Below are 19,251 nucleotides of genomic sequence, written 5' to 3'. Positions count from 1 at the left end.
CGCCACTGGAATTAGGGGAGGACGATCTACATGCCAACGAGGCGCAGGCAATTAAAAGAGGAAGCTAGGAGAGGTGTGCTCCACTGAGCCATGGCAGATGAAGTGGCATAACAGTACGTCCCAAATGCCACCCTATTTCCATTATAGTGCCCTACTTTTGACCAGGGCCCATAGGGGTGGACCATAAGGCTCTGGTCAAAAGTAGTGCCCTATATAAGGAATAGGGTGCCCTTTGGGACGTGGCCACAAACTCCTGATTTCATCATACCCAGTCTCACAGTCACAGCAGCCTGGGTGTGTGGAGGGAGACAGGCAGTAAACTGCTGATACTCGCAAACATTACAACAACAAAAACATACGTGACAGCAAAACTTTCTCACAACCACATCAGTCCGTTGGTAAGCTACAAAGGGGACGTGTTTACGCCTTCTATTCCAGAGGAGTGTGAAGTTGACCTTAGACGCTGATCTTGGGTCAGTTTTGCATTTCCCCCACAAATGGTCAAGGAAAACACTCAAAAAAATCTCTGCATTTTTATCCATTAGTCCACCAAGAACCAAAGTGTCACTGGCCACATCATAACGCAACATGCATTTGCTAAATTATTTTGCATCATCATCATGATGTGGCCGGTGACACGTTGCTTCTTGAAAGTCCAATATCTTGAAAACCTGACTGCTGACATTTAAAACATTGAGACCATATCAACAGTCGGCTATGAAAAGCCAACTGACATTTATTCCCGAGGTGCTGACCTGTTGCACCCTCTACACAATCACTGTGATTATTATTATTTGACCCTGCTGGTCATCTATGAACATCTTGGCCATGTTCTGTTATAATCTCCACCCGGCACAGCCAGAAGAGGACTGGCCACCCCTCATAGCCTGGTTCCTCGCTAGGTTTCTTCCTAGGTTTTGGCCTTTCTAGGGAGTTTTTCCTAGCCACCGTGCTTCTACACCTGCATTGCTTGCTGTTTGGGGTTTGAGGCTGGGTTTCTGTACAGCACTTTGAGATATCAGCTGATGTAAGAAGGGCTTTATAAATAAATTTGATTTGGACTAATGAAAAACATTCCAAAACATAGTTGAGTGGATTTGTCCTTTAAATGGAGACGTTGGGATTTTGACTACTTCCCCAGAGTCAGATGAACTAGTGGATACCATTTTAATGTCTCCGCGTGCAGTTTGAAGGAAGTTGCTAACTAGCGCTATTGCAATTGCTACCTATCATTTGACTGGAAGTCTATAAGAGATACCATAGACTTCTACAAGTTAATCTGACTGGGGAAGTAGATATCCAGAAGTATCCCTTTAACTTTAGTATTGGGGGAAGGGTCCCGTGTGGCTCAGTTGGTAGAGCATGGTGTTTGCAACGCCAGGGTTGTGGGTTCGATTCCCACGGGGGACCAGTACGGAGGAAAAAAATGTATGAAATGTATGCATTCACTACTGTAAGTCGCTCTGGATAAGAGCGTCTGCTAAATGACTAAAATGTAAAAGGGAAACTGATCCTAGATCTGTACATCTGGGAAATTTCACTCCGGAGCTTCCATTCCCCCAGTGGGAGGTCTCAACCCACCCAGAAAGTTTGGCCGATGGTCAAGTCGTATTTGCCTGTATTTTTTCCTCATCAATCTACACACAATACCCCATAATGACAAAGCGAAAAAAGGTTTTTAACCGATGGTGACTGACAGAGCTCCAGAGTTCCTCTGTGGAGATGCGAGAGCCTTCCACAAGGACAACCAGCTCTGCAGCACTCCACCAATCAGGCCTTTATGGTAGAGTAGCCAGACGGAAGCCACTCCTCAGTAAAAAAGGTACATGATAGCCCGCTTGGAGTTTGCCAAAAGGCACCTAAAGGACTCTCAGACCATGAAAAGCAAGATTCTCTGGTCTGATGAAACCAAGATTGAACTCTTTGGCCTGAATGCCAAGCGTCACATCGGGAAGAAACCTGGCACTATCCCTAGGGTGAAGCGTGGTGTTGGCAGCATCATGCCGTGGGGATGTTTTTCAGATGCAGGGACTGGGAGACTAGTCAGTATCGAGGGTAAGATGAACAGAGCAAAGTACAGAGAGATCCGCGATGAATACCTGCTCCAGAGCTCTCAAATGCATTAAGGAAAGAAATTCCACAAATTATCCTGTTAATTGAAATGCATTCCAGGTGACAACCTCATGAAGCTGGTTGAGAGAATGCCAAGAGTGTGCAAAGCTGTCATCAAGGCAAAGGGTGGCTACTTTGAAGAAACTCAAATATATTTTGATTTGTTTAACACTTTTTTGGTTACTACATGATTCCATATGTGTTATTTCATAATTTTGATGTGTTCACTATTATTCTACACTGTAGAAAATAGTAAAAATAAAGAAAAACCCTGGAATGAGTAGGTGTTCAAACTTTTGACTGGTACTGTATGTAAATTGGATATGCTTTTATATATATATATATATATATATATAAAAAATTCGCACAGAATTCTAAAAACCTGTTTTTGCTGTGTCATTATGGTATTGTGTGTGGATTGATAAGGGACAAAAACAATTTAATCCATTTTAGAATGAGGCTGTAATGTAATATATATTTTTTTTTTAAGTCAAGGTGTCTCAAAACTTTCCAAATGCACTGTATGAAGAAGTACTCCAGTACTGGAGGTGTAATGGAATGTAATGAGCCCCAACAGAACACTTTAGCATGGTGTCACCTCTATTGTTGGGCCAGACGGGCTACTGAGCTAAGTGCTGACTTTAGGTCTAGGGTAGTCTGTTCCATTCAGACACAAATCGCCCCGGGATTGCCATCTCGTTCCTTCTTCACAGGCTGTTAAAAAGGTGTGAAAATACTTTGCATGTTTTCTTTACAGGCCTGTGGAGGAGGTGCTGCGTCTGTATTGATTCCGCAGTTGGACGCCAATGACTCCCTCTCCCCCAGACTGATTGTGATGGCTCTATTCTGGACGCTGCTTCACTACAGACCAGGGAGTAAGTAGGGAGTATTACATCACAGTACAGGGAGCGTTCACCATCCATCCTCACTCAGGGAGTGTTTCAAAGCCCTCAGTCAGTAATACAGGAAGCTTTACCCAGATTGTACAGTCAGTACAGACGGGGGAGCGTTCAACAGCCCTGCTCAGTTAGTAAAGGGTGTATTTCCCAGCTCTCCAGTCAACACAGTACAGGCAGCGCCATACAGCCCAGCCAGCCAGCCCAGCTGTGTGCAGCTCACTGGCCACAATGACCTGCCAAAGCTGATTACTCTGGCTAGGGTCACCAAAAAGGCCACAACCTCTCCCAACTGGCCATGGCCATCACATGATTGAATTTCATTGCATACAAGGTATACAAAGGCTCAGAACAACCCTGTAAAACCACTCAATGTTATGATGAAAGGCTAAGCCTATATCACTTGTGAGTGCTGAGATTATGACCAGAGGAAATTACCCTTATCCTGTAGGGAGAAAATGGTGCTGGTACCTTGGTATTTACTATCTAAAAATATGATAAATATCATGCCTAGAGGATGAGAGTGGATCTAGCTTGTGGAGGAAATAGCAGTAAAAAGCCTGGTTGACACCATTTCCCCTGTAGACAGCCTTTGTATGGAGAGACTTTGAAGAGCCTCCCTCTCTGTCCAGACTGATCTTCGGCTCCTCTTTGCAGTAGCTCTGGGAGCCCTGAGCTCCGTAATGGACACTCACACATGGAGAGCTGCTGTTGGCCTGCTGGAGCCATGCAGGTAGTCTGGGGCCATGTCCCAAATGGCACCCTATTCCCCATGTAGTGCGCTACTTTAAGACCAGCTCCAGAAAGTAGTGCACGACATAGGGTGCCATTTGGACGTAGCTGAGGTCTGCGGCGAGGAGATGCTTCCTATGAGGGCCCCAGGTTTATTAAATCCCAGAAAGAGCTTTCATGATTTAGGGTACACTCTACTTTCAAGAGCTGGAGGCTGGAGCACTATACCCACATGGAACTATACTGGCTAAGGCAAATGAGTTCTAATGGGCAAGCCACAAAGAGACATAGCACTAGAAGTAGAGCCCTCATGTCCTCTACAACAGTGAATCCCAAACTTTTTATAGTCCCGTACCCCTTCAAACATTCGACCTCCAGCTGTGTACCCTCTAGCACCAGGGTCAGGGCACTCTCAAATGTTGTTTTCTGCCATCATTGTAAGCCTGCCCACACACACACACACACACACACACACACACACACACACACACAACAATAATTAAACATAAGAATCCCCGGCTCGTGGGAAGTGACAAAGAGCTCTTACAGGACCACGGCACAAAATAATAATAATCAATAATTTTACTCTTTATTTAACCATCTTACATATAAAACCTTATTTGATCATCAAAAATTGTGAATAACTTACCAAAGGTTAATGAGAAGTGTGTGCTTGAAAGGATGCACATAACTCTGCAATGTTGAGTTGTATTGGAGAGTCTCAGTCTTAAATAATTTTCCATACACAGTCTGTGCCTGTATTTAGTTGTTTTCATGCTAGTGATGGCTGAGAATCCCCTCTCACATAGGTTGCAGGGCAGGATACTCTGAGCGCAGCCCAATCCAGAAATCTGGTAGGGGCTTCTGATTAAATACAACTTTCACAGAACCGCTTGATGCAATTTCGATGAGGCTCTCTTGTTCAGTTATCGGTAAGTGGACACGAATCCAGTTGTTTGTATCATCCGTTTCGGGAAAGTACCTGCATTATTGCGCACAAAACTCACTCAGGTGCTTCGCTATATCACATTTGACATTGTCCGTAAGCTTGAGTTCATTTGCACACAAAAAAATCATACAATGATGGAAAGACCTGTGTGTTGTCCTTGTTAATGCAGACACAGCAGAGCTTCAACTTCTTAATCATAGCCTCAATTTTGTCCCGCACATCACCCAGATAGGCCAGTCATGTGAGAAACTCGTCATCATGCAAGCGGTCAGACAAGTGAAAATTATGGTCAGTAAAGAAAGCTTTAAGCTCGTCTCTCAATTAAAAAAAAAGTGTCAATACTTTGCCCCTTGATAACCAGTGCACTTCTGTATGTTGTAAAAGCGTTACATGGTCGCTGCCCATATCATTGCATTGTGCAGAAAATACACGAGAGTTCAGGGGCCTCGCTTTAACAAAGTTAACCATTTTCACTGTAGTGTCCAAAACGTCTTTCAAGCGGTCAGGCATTCCTTTAGCAGCAAGAGCCTCTCAGTGGATGCTGCACTGTACCCAAGTGTCGCCGGGAGCAACTGCTTGCACGCGCATTACCGCTCCACTATGTCTCCCTGTCATGGCTTTTGCGCCATCAGTACAGATACCAACATGAGCAGCAGCTACGTTTGGCTACATACGGACCGTTAGTGGAATTCCTGCGAGAGAGTAACGGTTAATGTGATTGGATGTTATTTATTTGACTAGGCTACCTGTATCTGACATTGTGTTGTTATTTCGCTGAACAGTAGAGGGTTTCATTTTATTTTTGGCAGTGAAACGAGGCTACTCCGGCAAGAAAAAAAAACCTCACCCAAATGTATAGCCCTGTTGGAAAATATAAATGGACTGTTCGAAAATGTGAAGGGGGAAAAAATGATATTTTTTTGTTTTATGTGAATCACATTTTTATTTGGCATGCCCCCGACGGCATTGTGTGTACCCCTAGCGGTACATGTACCCCAGTTTGGGAATACCTGCTCTACACAATACGTTGTATACACTGGGTGTGTCCAAAATGGCACCATACACCCTATAAAGTGCACTACTTTTGACCAGAGCTCTATGGGACCTGGTCAAAATTTGAGGATCACATGAGTAATATGGGACATCATTTTCAGATGCAGCCAAAATATCTCACACAATTCAACATGTTGTTGGCCATTACTCTAAAACCAGACCAAAACTGGTCACATCAGCATAATGGATAACTGACTTAAAGCAGACATCTTAAAAACCAACAGAAACCACCAGTATTAATAAGTGCCACTAACATGTGTTCATTAAGCAATTTCCCTAACATGCCACAGTCCATTAACCTCTCGTATTTCCCTTGCTGCATCTCACCATTAAGAATTCCTACACAACACCACATCAGGTGTGATGATCCCCCCAAAATTAATCAGTGTCATCCAATGCCGCATAGCTGGAGCACTTGAAACCAAATAATACCTTACCTCTTCAAATAGCATCTTAAAAAAGACACACACCCCCCCAAATATGCAATTGTCTTTCCCTACTAGCACTGACTTTGTTTGAGGAAAAATGTAATTACTACGACTGTGATATGTGGTTGTCTTAACTAGCTATCTTTAATTTAATGCACTTACTGTAAATCTCTTTAGATAAAAGCGGCTGCTAAATTACTAAATTGTAAATGTAGGCTAAATACAGGATAAGTCCCAAATGGCACCCAATTTCCAATATAGTGCACTACTTTTCACCAGAGCTTGGCAAAAGCAGTGAATAGGGTGACATTTGGGACTTAGACTAAATCTGAACAGTTCTTCAAATAAACCCACTAACAGATATACGTACGTAACATGACATCCATACAGCATTGCAAAGTAAGCATGCAGGAGATTCAGCCAGACATAGGAAAAGCGCAGCGATTTGAATGTAATGTTGACTATTGTAAATAAATGAAGCCTCCTGTGGACAGATGTGTCTGGTGGCCAGTGAGGCATGAGGAGGAACAGCACAGAGCATAATCTTAACTGACGTGTGGGGAATACAAGGACCAAATGGCACCCTATTCCCTTACATGCTGACCACACCGCTTGCATTGCAAAATACATTTACACATACATGTTATTCAAATCATTGCACCCACACTGCTCACGAGCGTCAGCGTAGCCAGACACTAAAATAGAACTTGGTTCTATTTGTGACGCTTGACGTGCGCTGCAAGTCCTGCCTCTCCCATCTCATTGGCTTTTAGGAGCATATACCCAATATACGTGGGTGATGGAAAGATGAACTGAGGTACACACACTCCAGTTCAGTTGGTGGTGGTAATGCACCTTAAAGTTGGTTGCCAACCACCATATAAAGTCCAAAGAAGAAGCAGCCTGAAGGAGGAGAATTTTGGTTTACCCTTTTATCTGTGGATTAATTGTCTGAGTAGAGGACCTTGTGCATTTCAAGTCAAATAACAACCCAATGATTATATCCCAGGACAAATTAGCTAGCAACAGAAAAGTAGCTAGCTAAATTGGCATAAATGTTTCATGCTTTTTGACCTGTCCCCAAATTAATATAGTTGGTGAGTTTTGATATTTCAACCTGTGTGTCATGATCGCGTCTGGTGTGGGTGGACAAAAATCAACGTGCGTGATGGCGCGAGCGGTCTGGTCAGTATGTTAAGGCATCAGCACACTTCAGTTCAGCTGGAGCCTAGCGGAATTCAGCTAGCCGAAACGAACGAGTGCGCTCGCATACTCCCATAAAAGACCTTCGCTTGAGAAACTAGAGAAAAAGCAGGAATAGTACTTTTTGTTCATTTTGAGACGCTGTAGCCAGTGTGCACTTCCTCAAAATAGTCAGAATTAATCTAAAGTAACTCAAGAAATCTATTAATAATTGATGTTTTTGCAGAGGAGGTCTTTGTAGTGCAATTTTACATCTAACTAACATGCTGACCAGACCGCAAGATTTTGTCCACCCACACCAAACGCAATTTGAAATATCAAAAATAAACTCTGAACCAATTATATTAACTTGGGGACAGGTCGAAAAACAAACATTTATGGAAATTTAGATAGCTAGCTTGCTGTTGTTAACTAATTTGTCCTGGGATATAAACATTGGGTTGTTATTTTACCTGAATTGCACAAGGTCCTCTACTCAGACAATTAATCCACAAATAAAACGGTAAACCAAATTATCTTCTAGTCTGTGTTCTTGAGGACCTGCAATGCAGAAGAATTGTTTTGGTACCTTTCCCCAGATCTGTTCCGACACAATTCTGTCTCGGATCTCTAAGGACAATTCCTTTGACCTCATGGCTTGGTTTTTGCTCTGACATGCACTGTCAACTGTGGGACCTTATATAGACAGGTTTGTGCCTTTCCAAATCATGTCCAATCAACATAATTAACCACAGGTGGACTCCAATGAAGTTGTAGAAACATCTCAAGGATAATCAATTGAAACAGGATGCACCTGAGCTCAATTTCAAGTCTCACAGCAAAGGGTCTGAATACTTATGTAAATAAAGGTTTATGTTTTTTATTTCTATACATTTGCAAAAAATTCTAGAAACCTGTTTTCACTTTGTCATTATGGGGTATTGTGTGTAGATTGATGAGGAAAAAAACAATTTAATCAAATTTAGAAGAAGGCTGTAACGTAACAAAATGTGGAAAAGGGGAATATATATATATATATATATATATATATCTTTAAATAATACCATCTGTGAGAACTAACATTCAAATCAAAGCCAGAAAGTCAAGGAGAATATACATTTGAATATACAGTTGTCTTTGTCATAGCTTGATAATTGTTAGCTAGCCAGCCATCGAGGTTAGCTAGCCAGCTATTTCCGTCCCCCGCGACGCCATTTTTCCTAACCCAGCCAACTATTACCGACGAGCAGCATTGTAGAAACTAAATACATTACAAGGAACGTCTTGATTAGTGTTATGTTAGCTACAAAGTTGCTTTGTATCATGACAAGGTGTAGTACTGAAACTATCGAGGTTACCTAGCCAGCTACACATTCAAAGTCAACAACGCAGCCACTGCTAGCTAGCCTACTCCACCAGCCAGCAGTACTGTATCATTTTAGTCAATAAGATTTTTGCAACGTAAGCTTAACTTCCTGAACATTCGAGACGTGTAGTCCACTTGTCATTCCAATCTCCTTTGCATTAGCGTAGCCTCTTCTGTAGCTTGTCTACTATGTGTCTGTCTATCCCTGCTCTCTCTCCTCTGCACAGGCCATACAAACGCTCCACACCGCGTGGCCGCTGCCACTCTAACCTGGTGGTCCCAGCGCGCACGACCCACGTGGAGTTCCAGGTCTCCGGCAGCCTCTGGAACTGCCGGTCTGCGGCCAACAAGGCTGAGTTCATCTCAGCCTATGCTACCCTCCAGTCCCTAGACTTCCTGGCGCTGACGGAAACATGGATTACCACAGATAACACTGCTACTCCTACTGCTCTCTCCTCGTCTGACTACGTGTTGTCGCATACCCCTAGAGCATCGAGCCAGCGGGGTGGTGGCACTGGAATCCTCATCTCTCCCAAGTGGACATTCTCTCTTTCTCCCCTGACCCATCTGTCTATCTCCTCATTTGAATTCCATGCTGTCACAGTTACCAGCCCTTTCAAGCTTAACATCCTTATCATTTATCGCCCTCCAGGTTCCCTTGGAGAGTTCATCAATGAGCTTGACGCCTTGATAAGTTCCTTTCCTGAGGATGGCTCACCTCTCACAGTTCTGGGTGACTTTAACCTCCCCACGTCTACCTTCGACTCATTCCTCTCTGCCTCCTTCTTTCCACTCCTCTCCTCTTTCGACCTCACCCTCTCACCTTCCCCCCCTACTCACAAGGCAGGCAATACGCTTGACCTCATCTTTACTAGATGCTGTTCTTCCACTAATCTCATTGCAACTCCCCTCCAAGTCTCCGACCACTACCTTGTATCCTTTTCCCTCTCGCTCTCATCCAACACTTCTCACTCTGCCCCTACTCGGATGGTATTACGCCGTCCCAACCTTCGCTCTCTCTCTCCAGCTACTCTCTCCTCTTCCATCCTATCATCTCTTCCCTCTGCTCAAACCTTCTCCAACCTATCTCCTGATTCTGCCTCCTCAACCCTCCTCTCCTCCCTCTCTGCATCCTTTGATTTCCTCTGTCCCCTATCCTCCAGGCCGGCTTGGTCCTCCCCTCCTGCTCCGTGGCTCGACGACTCACTGTGAGCTCACAGAACAGGGCTCCGGGCAGCCGAGCGGAAATGGAGGGAAACTCGCCTCCCTGCGGACCTGGCATCCTTTCACTCCCTCCTCTCTACATTTTCCTCTTCTGTCTCTGCTGCTAAAGCCACTTTCTACCACTCTAAACTCCAAGCATCTGCCTCTAACCCTAGGAAGCTCTTTGCTACCTTCTCCTCCCTCCTGAATCCTCCTCCCCCCCCCCCCCCCTCCCTCTCTGCGGATGACTTCGTCAACCATTTTGAAAAGAAGGTTGACGACATCCGATCCTCGTTTGCTAAGTCAAACGACACTGCTGGTCCTGCTCACACTGCCCTACCCTGTGCTTTGACCTCTTTCTCCCCTCTCTCTCCAGATGAAATCTCGCATCTTGTGACGGCCGGCCGCCCAACAACCTGCCCACTTGACCCTATCCCCTCCTCTCTTCTCCAGACCATTTCCGGAGACCTTCTCCCCTACCTCACCTCGCTCATCAACTCATCCTTGACCGCTGGCTACGTCCCTTCCGTCTTCAAGAGAGCGAGAGTTGCACCCCTTCTGAAAAAACCTACACTCGATCCCTCCGATGTCAACAACTACAGACCAGTATCCCTTCTTTCCTTTCTCTCCAAAACTCTTGAACGTGCCGTCCTTGGCCAGCTCTCTTGCTATCTCTCCCAGAATGACCTTCTTGATCCTAATCAGTCAGGTTTCAAGACTGGGCATTCAACTGAGACTGCTCTTCTCTGTGTCACGGAGGCTCTCCGCACTGCTAAAGCTAACTCTCTCTCCTCTGCTCTCATCCTTCTAGACCTATCTGCTGCCTTTGATACCGTGAACCATCAGATCCTCCTCTCCACCCTCTCCGAGCTGGGCATCTCCGGCGCCGCCCACGCTTGGATTGCGTCCTACCTGACAGGTCGCTCCTACCAGGTGGCGTGGCGAGAATCTGTCTCCGCACCACGTGCTCTTACCACTGGTGTCCCCCAGGGCTCTGTTCTTGGCCCACTCCTATTCTCGCTATACACCAAGTCACTTGGCTCTGTCATATCCTCACATGGTCTCTCATATCATTGCTATGCAGATGACACACAATTAATCTTCTCCTTTCCCCCTTCTGACAACCAGGTGGCGAATCGCATCTCTGCATGTCTGGCAGACATATCAGTGTGGATGATGGATCACCACCTCAAGCTGAACCTCGGCAAGACGGAGCTGCTCTTCCTCCCGGGGAAGGACTGCCCGTTCCATGATCTCGCCATCACGGTTGACAACTCCCTTGTGTCCTCCTCCCAGAGTGCTAAGAGCCTTGGCGCGACCCTGGACAACACCCTGTCGTTCTCCACCAACATCAAGGCGGTGACCCGATCCTGTAGGTTCATGCTCTACAACATTCGCAGAGTACGACCCTGCCTCACACAGGAAGTGGCGCAGGTCCTAATCCAGGCACTTGTCATCTCCCGTCTGGATTATTGCAACTCGCTGTTGGCTGGGCTCCCTGCCTGTGCCATTAAACCCCTACAACTCATCCAGAACGCCGCAGCCCGTCTGGTGTTCAACCTTCCCAAGTTCTCTCACGTCACCCCGCTCCTCCGCTCTCTCCACTGGCTTCCAGTCGAAGCTCGCATCCGCTACAAGACCATGGTGCTTGCCTACGGAGCTGTGAGGGGAACGGCACCCCCGTACCTTCAGGCTCTGATCAGGCCCTACACCCAAACAAGGGCACTCCGTTCATCCACCTCTGGCCTGCTCGCCTCCCTACCTCTGAGGAAGCACAGTTCCCGCTCAGCCCAGTCAAAACGGTTCGCTGCTCTGGCACCCCAATGGTGGAACAAGCTCCCTCACGACGCCAGGACAGCGGAGTCAATCACCACCTTCCGGAGACACCTGAAACCCCACCTCTTCAAGGAATACCTGGGATAGGATAAAGTAATCCTTCTAACCCCCCCCTTAAAAGATTTAGATGCACTTTTGTAAAGTGGTTGTTCCACTGGATATTATAAGGTGAATGCACCAATTTGTAAGTCGCTCTGGATAAGAGCGTCTGCTAAATGACTTAAATGTAAATGTACATTTTTTATTTAAAAAAAAACATCCCCATTGATTTTGTTCTGTTTTAGCAAGGAACCCAGCACTAGAAATGGAAAAATGCATGGAATTGCAGGAAATTAGCTTTAAAACTGTCAAATTGTCTCTAAACTGCATGCCAAACTATGTAGAATTGCACAACATTTGCTTCAAAACTGCAACATTTTCTCTACGCCGCCAAGATAAATAGTACATTAGCTAGAAAGGTAAGAGTTCACACTTCCTCTTCCAATGAACTGTGGAGTGGTCAAAAGAATGAAACTGTCTACCAAATCTATTTATTTTTTGCTAACATATACACTGCTCAAAAAAATAAAGGGAACACTTAAACAACACAATGTAACTCCAAGTCAATCACACTTCTGTGAAATCAAACTGTTCACTTAGGAAGCAACACTGATTGACAATAAATTTCACATGCTGTTGTGCAAATGGAATAGACAACAGGTGGAAATTATAGCCAATTAGCAAGACACCCCCAATAAAGGAGTGGTTCTGCAGGTGGTGACCACAGACCACTTCTCAGTTCCTATGCTTCCTGGCTGATGTTTTAGTCACTTTTGAATGCTGGCGGTGCTTTCACTCTAGTGGTAGCGTGAGACGGAGTCTACAACCCACACAGTGGCTCAGGTAGTGCAGCTCATCCATGCAAGCTGTGGCAAGAAGGTTTGCTGTGTCTGTCAGCGTAGTGTCCAGAGCATGGAGGCGCTACCAGGAGACAGGCCAGTACATCAGGAGACGTGGAGGAGGCCGTAGGAGGGCAACAACCCAGCAGCATGACCGCTACCTCCGCCTTTGTGCAAGGAGGAGCAGGAGAAGCACTGCCAGAGCCCTGCAAAATGACCTCCAGCAGGCCACAAATGTGCATGTGTCCGCTCAAACGGTCAGAAACAGACTCCATGAGGGTGGTATGAGGGCCCGATGTCCACAGGTGGGGGTTGTGCTTACAGCCCAACATCGTGCAGGACGTTTGGCATTTGCCAGAGAACACCAAGATTGGCAAGTTCGCCACTGGCGCCCTGTGCTCTTCACAGATGAAAGCAGGTTCACACTGAGCACATGTGACAGACGTGACAGAGTCTGGAGACGCCGTGGAGAACGTTCTGCTGCCTGCAACATCCTCCAGCATGACCGGTTTGGCGGTGGGTCAGTCATGGTGTGGGGTGGCATTTCTTTGGGGGGCCGCACAGCCCTCCATGTGCTCGCCAGAGGTAGCCTGACTGCCATTAGGTACCGAGATGAGATCCTCAGACCCCTTGTGAGACCATATGCTGGTGCAGTTGGCCCTGGGTTCCTCCTAATGCAAGACAATGCTAGACCTCATGTGGCTGGAGTGTGTCAGCAGTTCCTGCAAGAGGAAGGCATTGATGCTATGGACTGGCCCGCCCGTTCCCCAGACCTGAATCCAATTGAGCACATCTGGGACATCATGTCTCGCTCCATCCACCAACACCACGTTGCACCACAGACTGTCCAGGAGTTGGCGGATGCTTTAGTCCAGGTCTGGGAGGAGATCCCTCAGGAGACCATCCGCCACCTCATCAGGAGCATGCCCAGGCGTTGTAGGGAGGTCATACAGGCACGTGGAGGCCACACACACTACTGAGCCTCATTTTGACGTGTTTTAAGGACATTACATCAAAGTTGGATCAGCCTGTAGTGTGGTTTTCCACTTTAATTTTGAGTGTGACTCCAAATCCAGACCTCCATGGGTTGATAAATTGGATTTCCATTGATTAATTTTGTGTGATTTTGTTGTCAGCACATTCAACTATGTAAAGAAAAAAGTATTTAATAAGATTATTTCATTCATTCAGATCTAGGATGTGTTATTTTAGTGTTCCCTTTATTTTTTTGAGCAGTGTAGTATGATGGGAGTGCCTGGGTCGTGGGTTTGCCTGGGCGGGGGTTCCTGGGCAAGAAAAGTTTGAAAATCCCTGCCCTATGCAAGTATGCAACGCAATAAGGTACGCAAAATGCTTGGCGTACTTGCCTAGCAAAAGTACACAAACGTGTGCAGTGGCGCAATTTGTAACTCGACAAGTACGCAGGACGGCATTTTTGCGTAGCTAATCGTGTTCTTGCATTGCATAATTGCGTAGGGTATAAAGTAGGCTTAAGCCTAGACCAGCAAACTTCCTGCCATCTTCTCCAGTATCTGCTACCATAGACAACCTACTGTTTTGACTTATCTCAGCAATGTAATGGCGAGTCAAACTGATAGGTGAATTGATGAGAGCCTCGAAGATAACGCCTCCGTCTCTGTTCCATACACACCGTCCAATCAGATTTCATTACACTGCCACTGTATTCCCTTGCCAAGAGGCTATACTATGGAGTGCGCCAACTGCTGTGACTGAGGAAGAAGCCATGTGCCAAGCTATGACGAGCATATTACACTACACTGCGTGTGTGTGTGTGTGTGTGTGTGTGTGTGTGTGTGGTCATCACCTGTCGCTAGCAGCGCCTGGCGACTCGGCCCCGAGTCTGCATCTTTCCAGCTGATTGGCCACAATCTGTCTCTCTACCTCCAGCTCCCTGGTCAGCCTTTCAAACTGGAGCTCCTGCAGAAAGACACAAGGACAAGACACATTAACACAAGGTCAGAAATGCCATGCCTTATACAAGGTCTCCCTTGTAAAACTGGTTTTACAGCCCGAATGGTATTTCCTGGTAAAAAAAAATATATGTTTTAAATGTAAAAAAAGACATGGGTTCTTCTCCACTGATGATGATAAGGAATGAAGAACAGAGACAGCCTGGTTCTTCGCGTGTCCAGGCACTACATAATAGATGTACAAAAACAAGCACACGCCAATAACTTGAGGAAATGATATGCCTTGGAAAAACAAACAAACCATTTAAACCACACATACGCATGATAATGTACAGCCCACACACAGAGATAGAAGCACCACTTTAGCCTGGGCAAAGAGAGTGTTATTCCGCCTTGCTTCTACTAGCTGCTCCTCAGGGAGCAATGCAGGACTCAGCATCTGACTCCTGTAATTATCTAACCCCAGCGAGGCTGCGCGTCTAGGACTCTGCCTGGGCTCTCTCTCCGTCTCTCAGCCGGGCTTCAACCACTGCAGCATGTCATATGAAGAGAGACTCAAAAAACGCATTCATGTATAAACACATGTATAAACACACATTACACTTTTAGACCTACAGGTACACACACACACAAACTAGACCTACATACATCCCACACAGCCATTTCCCACTCACCTTAATTGCGTGTAATCTAGCTAGCTTAGCTCACTCTTTTCTTCAGCCCAGCTGTAGTCCATTCCATAAAGCATCACCCAGCCACACAGTCACAGCACTCCACTCCTCAAGAGGTAGTCACAGCCACAGCACTCCTCAAGAGGAAATTGGACAAGGTCTCTGTGGGTACGGGGTGCCCACTTTTCACGCCTCCTCTCCACCACTTCTCTAGGTGCTCCGAGAACGTCTCCTTACTGGAGACTCATTCGGCTCAGAAGAGTGCTAGCCAATGCTCCCCCTCCCTCCCTGCCTCCCTCCCTCCCTGCCTCCCTCCCTCCCTGCCTCCCTGCCTCCCTCCCTCCACTGCCTTGACTTGTCCCCTCCTCTCCTCGCTGCTCTCCTCTGGCTCTGTAATGGTCATGTGCAGCCTGTGCCTGCTGCAGAGAGGGTTACAGAGATGGGAACACTGCTCAACCCTGCTCCACCACACAGAGAGGGAGAGATGAACAACACTGCAGTTTCCTCAGGAAGTAGGAACATCCAGTGTGGCTCTAGCTCTAGCACTCACACACACACACACACAATCTTAAACAGGGACAGAAACAGAGAGCGCCATGTGTATATTTCCTGACAGGAAAACACACTGATATACTTTGAAAGGAAATGATCAATCCTTCACGGCAGCCGCTTTAGAGATGTACAGAATATGCGAGAGGAACACATATTTTCTGGTCAAGAATCAGGTCTATGACGACAAATAAAAACAGACTAAATCTAGTCATCAAGTCAAGCTTACTCCGAGTCTAATTATGATAGACCGTCTCTGAGGAAGATCATAAAATCTCAAGGTCTTTCAGACAATGATATCTTTTTAGTGACATCTAGCAAAATATGTCCTGGGGCGATGTAACTGCTCATCTTTCTAAACAAAGCTCAACACTGCACTGCACTGCACAGGGTAATCTAACAGCGCTAGTGTACTGTGTGTGTGTGTGTGTGTGTGTGTGTGTGTGTGTGTGTGTGTGTGTGTGTGTGTGTGTGTGTGTGTGTGTGTGTGTGTGACGCCAACACCTTGTGCTTATCCTCATGCTCTCTCAGCACTGCACCACATTACACATGATATTAAATCTGAGCTCATAGATCACTGGTATATGCATGTCTCCGCACATCCCACTTTCATAATGGTCTCTTAAAAGCATGTGTGCAGTTTGACTGGCTACGCTGTCCGATCACTGGTGCGGGAGCAACTGTTTAGACTCGAGAAGTAGAGAGAGTGGGACTTTATGCCCCCCAAAAAAACAAACAAATAAACTTTCCAGCTCACTGTAGGCTAGGCGAGTTCTGGTAATCTGTTGACATGAGAGAAAAATAGGCCACCAGGAGCCAAGAGTTAATACTGCGAAGTTCATACTGTGGAGTTCACACTGCGGAGTTCATACTGTGGAGTTCACACTGCGGAGTTCATACTGTGGAGTTCACACTGCGGAGTTAATACTGCGTGTTGTGTATAAGAAAGAACATTTGATGAAACTCGCAGGGGTGCTTCTTGTAGGCAAACAGAGAAAAGATTCAAAGAAACCATTTCATTGCCTGTAGGCAGGATGATGTGGAACCACTGGGCCAGAGTCTGACAAACACAACGCGTCCCAAATGTCATCCTATTCCCTATGTAGTGCACCTCTTACGACCAGGGCAGTGCACTGTATAGGGAATAGGATGCCATGTGGGATGCATACAGGGTGGACGACCCTTCCAGGAAGAGAACAGACTTGCTTTAGCGCTACTTCTCCCTCCCTCTCTCCTTAGCTCACCACGGAAAACAAAATGACACGACTGTATCGTGGACTATTAAACATTTTAAAAATGTAAAATTCTCTTGAAGATGTATAAATGTTTGTGTAAACACACAGAAACATAGTTTGTCGTGAACATAGCTGACCGTGTTTTCAGTTCATTTTGTAGGCCTTCCTTCTAAGCTCCTACTCCAAATTGTCTTGTTTGACCGTGGTTGCCTTGCATGTCCTAGGGGAAGAAACGTGCTAGTCTCAGGGCTAGATATAGGGTGCCCTAGCGGTTAAAAGCGTTGGGTCAGTAACCGAAAGGTCGCTGGTTTGAATCCCAGAGCAGACTTCAAAATGTCCCTTGAGCAAGGCACTTAACCCTAAATGCTCCTGTAAGTCGCTCTGGATAAGAGCGTCTGCTAAATCAGGGGTTCCCAAACTTTTTCGCTCAGGCCCATCTTCCAGTATTGGGGAACATCCCCCCCCCCCCCCCCCATCTATTTCTTTGGGCAGAAGCATCTATCATGACACAAACTGTTCACCCTCGTCTTTGTTGGTGGAGAGAACATTTTGTAGGTTTGAAGCTTATATCCTGCAATTCTATACATTTCGCCATGTTTAATTATATTCACGTGATATTTGAATGACTCGAACATTACAAACTCTATGGGCTAAAAAACCTGACTGACATGACAAGAGGAACTGGTGATGCACTACCCAATTTTGAAGTTGCACTTTGTGCATTCTACTCTTACAACTTCCAACAGTGAAAGCCAGACTGAGTTCTAACAGTTTTGGAACCACTACACTAAATGACTAAAATGTAAAAAGATGTAAAAATTAGATACAGCACATCCAAGGTAAATTCGTGTTGCGTTTTCTACTGAGCAACTCCAATGCAGCAGGTCTGAATAGAATCCAGATTGTTATTATGATGAAACATGGCCGAAAGGGGCATCTGCTGCTGCCATAAGGCGCTAAGAGCTTGATAACCACGACTATCGGACCAGCTCCAAGCCTGTCCTACCCACGCTCTGTGCCTCATCCCTGCCTCCACTGCGGCTGCCTGCATGTATGGAAGAGATCCAGTGCTTCCTGTATGGAGGCAGAGCAAACGACCCTCTGCCTCTCCAGGTCTTTCCTGCCTGAGCCGAGTACTACAGTGCCTTCGGAAAGTATTCACACCCCTTGACTTTTTGTTGTGTTACAGCCCGAATTTAAAAATCAACTAAATTGATAGTGCCACTGGCACACACAGTCAAAGTTGAATTATGTTTAGAAATGTTTCCAAATTAATAAAAAATTAAAAGCTGAAATGTCTTGAGTCAGTAAGTATTCAACCCCTTTGTTATGGCAAGCTTAAATAAGTTCAAGAGTAAAAATGGGCTTAACAAGTCACATAATAAGTTGCATGGACTCACTCTCTGCGTCCAATAATAGTGTTCAACTGAGGCAGAGCAGTGAATTTCAAACACAGATTCAACCACAAAGACCAGGGAGGTTATCCAATGCTTCACAAAGAAGGGCACCTATTGGTAGATGGTAAATTTGTTTAAATAAATATAATGTGCAAATATTGTAAAATCCAGCTGTGCAAAGCTCTTAGAGAGACTTGCCCAGAAAGACTCTCAGCTGTCATCGCTGCCAAAGGAGATTCTAACATGTATTGATTCAGGAGGTTGAATACTTACAGCTGAAGTCGGAAGATTACATACACCTTAGCCAAATACATTTAAACTCAGTTTTTCACAATTCCTGACATTTAATCCTTGTAAAAATTCCCTGTCTTAGGTCAGTTTATTTTAATAATGTGAAAATGTCAGAATAATAGTAGAGAGAATGATTTATTTCAGCTTTTATTTCTTTCATCACATTCCCAGTGGGTCAGAAGTTTACACACTCAATTAGTATTTGGTAGCATCGCCTTTAAATTGTGTAACTTGGGTCAAACGTTTCAGGTAGCCTTTCACAAGCAGTTGGGTGAATTTTGGCCCATTCCTCCTGACAGAGCTGGTGCTTGCTCGCATCCTTGCTCGCACACACTTTTTCAGTTCTGCCCACAAATTATCTGTAGGATTGAGGTCAGGGCTTTGTGATGGCCACTCCAATACCTTGACTTTGTTGTCCTTAAGCCAGTTTGCCACAACTTTGGAAGTATGCTTGGGGTCATTGTCCATTTGGAAGACCCATTTGCGACCAAGCTTCAACTTCCTGACTGATGTCTTGAGATGTTGCTTCAATATATCCACAT

At 45.6% G+C, this 19,251-nt stretch overlaps 1 protein-coding gene across 10 annotated transcripts in view; it reads right to left on the bottom strand.

Moving 5' to 3' along the window:
- LOC106586174 (plakophilin-4) overlaps positions 1–19,251 on the bottom strand; it is a 131,263-nt gene that overhangs the window by 58,334 nt on the left and 53,678 nt on the right. For 9 of the 10 annotated variants that reach the window (XM_014173115.3, XM_014173116.3, XM_014173120.3 and 6 more), the window contains one exon: positions 14,461–14,573. In XM_014173115.3, coding sequence (XP_014028590.1) covers positions 14,461–14,573 — 113 coding nt within the window. Of the gene's footprint in view, positions 1–14,460; positions 14,574–15,240; positions 15,497–19,251 lie in introns of those variants that run through there. The other variant, XM_045707808.2, reaches the window with a different exon arrangement.

The sequence above is a fragment of the Salmo salar genome, chromosome 25 (assembly GCF_965601325.2).
Source record: "Salmo salar chromosome 25, fSalSal1, whole genome shotgun sequence".
Classification (NCBI taxonomy): Eukaryota; Metazoa; Chordata; class Actinopteri; order Salmoniformes; family Salmonidae; genus Salmo; species Salmo salar.
Note: the sequence above shows the minus strand (reverse complement) of the source record. Positions and strands in the feature narration are given on the sequence as shown.